This window comes from Camelus dromedarius, chromosome 4 (assembly GCF_036321535.1).
Source record: "Camelus dromedarius isolate mCamDro1 chromosome 4, mCamDro1.pat, whole genome shotgun sequence".
In the NCBI taxonomy this organism is placed as follows: domain Eukaryota; kingdom Metazoa; phylum Chordata; class Mammalia; order Artiodactyla; family Camelidae; genus Camelus; species Camelus dromedarius.
In genome coordinates, this window is record NC_087439.1 from 64,246,594 (window position 1) to 64,252,359 (window position 5,766).

The following is a 5,766-nucleotide window of genomic DNA, read 5'->3' on the forward strand; positions in this document are numbered from 1 at the left end:
ATGCAAAATTCCCTTTTTTCTCAATGTGTATGAGAAAAAAAGAGAGTGGGGAGTGGATTTTTGTATTTGTGACTATCTGGACAATATCTGATTGCAAATTTGTGAATTATAAAGCTGAATACAATGATATCAGGAGGAATGGCCATCAATCAAACAGAGTGTCTCACTTATAAAAATCATCATGTAACCCTTTGACTAAAACTGACCCTCATTATGAGGGAAAATCCTGTCATCTGCCAAAATAGTTTTACAGACCCAAGCCCTTTAACATTAACTGAGAGGCATCAATGACTTTAATGAAGGGAGACGACTGGAATTCAAATGATTATTGTCGAAAAGGTCAACAGTCTTAATGAATCAACTCCCTTGCTGATAGCATTAGCTCAAGTCTGGTCCTAATATATATTTTTAAAAAATTGCAAAAAAGTTAGCTCAGGTGGCTCTTAGTTATTTGATTATGGATGCTGTAGTTTTAATAAACGTAACTTACAGGCAAGGTCTATGCTGTAAGTCTTCAATTTGAATGTAAAAGTCATCAGACTCAGATCTTCTGCTGATTAAAGTTAATTAAATTGACATACGCTATCTTTAGTTGTCCAGTAATCTCCATGTTATTCTAAAAGGAATGAATCAAAAACAGGGAGCATCTCAACAATTCAATGAACTCAGACCGTTATCTTGTGCAGATTTGTACTTAAACCCTCCAGGTCCATCAGCTCTGAGCGTTGTGTTTTATATCTTTAAAGACATGTGTTCATGCTTGCTCTGCTTTAAATAGAGAGAATATTCTATTGTTGTTGTTGTTGTTCTTGTTCTTGTTCTTGTTGTTGCTGCTGCTGCAAAAAGCTTTATTGTTTCCATTTGGTCCAAGGCTTGGGAGAGGGCTCCAGGATGGTTAAAAAGCTGCCTGGTGACTGCAGAGAGAGGCTTCAGGCAGATGCCCTGACACCAGAGGGGCTCCGCAAAGGCGGCTGTGTTGCAGAGGTTCCTAGTCATGCTTGAGGGTGAGCCTCTTGAAGAGATACTCGCCCAGGCCCGCCTGCGGACCAGAAAGCCTGCAGAGGCTAGTCAGGTAGTCGCCTATCATCTTGATGAGTTTCACCTCCTCATCCAGGAAGTGGTTCTCCAGGAAGTCACAAAGATGTGGGTCTGTGCGGGCAGAACCCAGGGCATGCAGATCCAAAAGGGCCTGGTTTAGGTTCTTTTCCAGGACAATAGCAGCTTCCATAGCATCCTGGGTTTTACCCCACTCATCTTGAGATGGCTTCTGCATGCCCTGGAAGAGGGTGTGGCCCCCGAACTGGTTTTTCATTTTCAAGAGATGCTCTGCACCCTTGTGCTTCTCCTCAGCCAATTCACGGAAAAAGTGGCCCACGCCCTCCAGAGCCACATCGTCACGGTCAAAATAGAAGCCCAGAGAGAGGGAGGTGTAGGAGGCCCACAGATGCATGTTGACCAGGTGGTTGACGGAGGCCTCCACCTCGCTGGAGTAATTCTGACAAATCTGGGAGCTCATGGTTGATCGGTAATAAGGAGTTAAGCTCACAAAATGGTGTTGGCTGGTCTCAGAGGCTGAAGATAGCACAGTGGCTGGTTCTGAAGGATGCAGCTGGAAAAAAGGTTGAAGAGTGGTTGGAGGCTGGAGCAAGGGGCATCCCTGGGTCTGTTCCATCCAAACACTATTGAAGCAAGAGAAAGATCCGCGGGACCACCGAACGCACTGCCGAGAGTATTCTTGCAATTATCACTTACAAGATGAGCAATGCTCTAGGTATTTGAATGAAATGTTATCTTTTCTCTTTACATTTGGCTTCGAAACTTTGTAAATTTTAAGCCTATAGTCTGTGCCATTTTCCTTTATATCACAGAGGTAACATTTTCTTTGATCACCATTTTCATAAGTGGAGAATATTTTCTTTACACTGCTTAGTGTATATTGGGTACCTTATCTCCTTTAAATATGTCAACACCCCTAATTACTTTTCTACATAACTGTTGTTGTTTTTTAATCTATTCTGGAAAATAAAATGGTTCTTACATACAAAATTTAAAAATCATTTTAGAAATCCTGCTGTCCAGGAAAAAAATGCAATTTGTGGCAAATATTTTATGCAAGTGAAAAGAGTTAATCTTCATTTCATCCGTTAAATGGTTACAGTTTACATGTGGTTTAATGAGACTACCTATGCATGACGGATGTTGTTAAATTATGTAAATCTCATAATAAGTTTATCTAGTAATATGATCAGAATAACAGACAACGGTTCGCTTGAAGCCCCATGACAAATATAATAAAATGTTAGAAGAAGCATAACTTTAACTTTTTTTGGTATGGTAAGAAAATTAAAAGAAACATTTTATATAACATGTATGCATAACTTTCACATTGAGCTTTATTCTCTTTTTTGCCCCAAAGAAGTTGTTGGCTGCATATTCTGAAGGACTTGAAAACTAAGAATGTTTGTATCTCAACAACAAAGCTTATACCTATGAAAGAGAGATCAAAAACTGGCCCAGAAACTGTGAACAGCCCACACCCAAATTGTGCAGTACTTCTGAGAATAGAAAACCCATGCTCTTTGCATGATGAGCATTTGAAAGGTTAAAGTTTACAGCCAACTAAGAGTTCTATTGTTTAGGTCAAGTACCAGTGGGTGGGTAAAGCAGCCGCTGAACTGATGTGATTCAGAGGATCCTAAAAGATAGTCCCACTCCCTAGAACAAAAAGAACAAAATGTATTTCCTCATTTTTCTACCACAATGCCTGAAATGTCTAGTATTACCCTAAAACATGGAACCTGCAAATGTTACCTTATATGGCAAAATGGACTTCGCAGATGTGATTAAATGAATAGCCTTGAGATGGGGAGATTATACTTAATTATCTAGGTGGGTCCAAAATATAATCACAAGTGTACATATAAAAGGGAGACCAACAGAGATAGGACTACAGACAGAAGAGGCAATATGGTGACTGAGTCAAGATGCTACCCTCTGACTCTGAAGACAGAGAGAGGGGCCAGGAGCTCAAGAATGCAAGAAATGAAGCTCTAGAGGATGGAGAAGGCCTGGAATTAGATTATCTTATAGAGCCACTAGAGGGGGCTCAGCCCTGATTTTGGACTTTTGATCTCTAGAACCGTAAGATAATAAATTTGTACTGGTGTGTTTTTAAGTCACCAAGATTATGGTAATTTTTTATAGAAGCAATAGGAACATAATATAGTTAGCAATCATACGGATGATTTAGTCATCTGAATCCCTTCCATATATGTGCCTTCTGATTAGGAATGGGGTTTTATTCTGGACTCAAAAAGAAGGCTACTTAGAAGAAGATAGGGGCTTGGGCAGAGCACAGTGGAGGGCAGCACAGTTTCTATTCCACTTCTTAGAATTATATCTTATTTAATTCTGCCCTAACATATATTACCACACTTGGTCACCTAATTTCAATAATGTAAGCAACTTTTGACTTGACAGCAGGATAGATTTTCACTTTTTTGTTTCTTCTAGAGCATACGTAGAGAACATTCTTAAAGAAACCTACAAAGAGAACATTCTTTTTTTCACTCTTATAATAAGTGAAAAAAAGAAATGCTGTAACACTCTTCCTTTTCAAAGCAGTGGGAAAATGACCAACTTACATTGGGTGTTCAGATGTCTTTCCTTTTCTTTTCATTTGTGTCAGAAATAAATACCTCCTACTGAATCCACAGGATTTGTCACCTGTATTCAAAAGGACACAATGTTTATGAAAGTATATAAGAGAAATAAAAGAATTCTAGTTTAATCAGAGCTAATGATCTAGTTATGAAGGCAACTACATACTTACAGTAATCTAATATATATCAGATTACTATCCACATTGGTTTGAAGGCTTAAGATATATATGTACTTCTATATTTTAAATCTTTCAAACCAATGTATCAGAAATATAATTTAAAGCCGTGCTTACAAAGGGAAGATGCCAAAGGGAAGTACCTGAATGCAATTAATCAGGAAAGCTTCCTGGAGGGAGTAAGCTTTAAGATGTGTTTTACCCAAAATAGAGTCATTGACTGGCAAAGAAGAAAACAGAAAGTTCAACAACTGCTGAATCCAGAGCCAAGAGGAAAAACAGCCCTGTCACAGAAAGCTAGGGATTTTCCCACAAACCAACATGGAGAAATAATGTAAGTGACACCTCTGTGGTTTGGGCTGGATATAGCAAGTGGAAACTGAGTACATTTTAAACCCCATTATGGCTCTTTGTTTAATGGCAAGTGTGAAACACCTCTGCTAAATCATTCCTGGCATAATCAATGTAGTCACTGCCGTGTCTAACTGCATTTTCATGGCTTTGCTGCCTTAGCGTATTTCCAGAGTCATCCCTTCCTCTCCTTCACCAGTGCTCTACTAAAACGCTCTGGTAATCATCCTCTGCTGAAATTGAAGGCTGTGTCCTCTTCAGAGTGTTCATCTATGCCGATGGCCTTCTGAGTTTAATGGCATGTAATTACTGCTCCCTCCTTAAACTATGTAACTTCTGTAACTGTAAAAGTAAGCAATATTCTGCCAAAATTCCTCCCCTTTAGGAGAAACAGGAAAGTGAACCAAGGTTACTGGTACCCATGCCAAATAAAGAGACTGACAAAGCCGATTCATCCTCTTGTCCGCAGGATCAAATTAAAGGCACAAGCCAAGGCTTTCCCTGAGCCTTGACCTGGCTGGGGCAATGTGAAATAACCTTACTCCTCATCTGTGTCAGTTGAAACAGGGTTGTTTTGAGAGTGAGCCAAATTTGGGCTATTTATTTCTGTTAATACAATCAATTATGACAGTTCATCAGGGTTGGGAGTGAGTGAAATTTCTAAGGATGCTAGGTCTATAAGAATTCAATTATGAGTGGTTCTGTAGATTAGTGTCAGCACACTAATATTAAAACATTCTTGACCTCATCGCATATAAATACATCCAAGTGTAAATATCAGTCAGTCAGTCAGTCAGTCAATATATACAATATATCAAGCTCCCACAGAATTTTTGTAACATTTAGGTAGCTTCTCTACTGACAAGTAAAATAAAATAATAAAATAAGACAAAAGAAGATAACATATTTGTAAAAACACTGACAAATATGGTTAGTGGTATTTTCGGTAGCTGTTGCCTGTCACTAAAAAATGAAAATGCTAAAGAATATCTCCAGAGCATATATATCACTAAAATATTTTTAACATGAAAAAAAAATCTTCTGAAGAGTAAAATTTCATTCTAAATATTTATATCCAAATATCAATTTTGATAAGAAAATGCATTACACTAAGGGAGCAGAACTAGTAATAATGGTAACTCTAGCACCCTCAGGCTACCTCACACCTTTGTATATCTGTGTCTGACATGCAGGAGACATTAACATCTTTTGCTTGCCAAGTATATTTCAAAGCACAACCTTCACAGTGTTGTAGGGATTAAACCTTCCAAGTTTAGGATCTTTCACACAATGCGAATGTATCTCAAATTGTCTCCTTCCCTCTATCAGTCAAATTGTGTATATTTAAGGACATTTTTCCTCCTGGATTAATCTAGACTTTTTCTGTAGCAGTCATCAAAGCAGACTGCTCAGATCTCCCTTTAAGAGAAGCTGCCTAGGAAGCACAGGTGATCGACAGCCTCCAAATGCTACAACTTTGAACCCACCACAGCATTCATGCCAGACCACGCCTAGCCTGCTGCCCCCAGTCAATGACTGAGCAACAGCAGGGGTGGAGGAGAGGAGTAGAGCCCCCT

General features: G+C 39.0%; 1 protein-coding gene across 1 annotated transcript; it reads right to left on the bottom strand.

Annotated features, from left to right (window-relative positions):
• Positions 1–988: 988 nt before the first annotated feature.
• LOC105099618 (ferritin light chain-like) lies at positions 989–1,666 on the bottom strand. The gene has a single exon (XM_064485414.1). The coding sequence runs from the start codon at positions 1,514–1,516 to the stop codon at positions 989–991; it is 528 nt and encodes a 175-aa protein (XP_064341484.1). The 5' UTR covers positions 1,517–1,666.
• Positions 1,667–5,766: the final 4,100 nt, after the last annotated feature.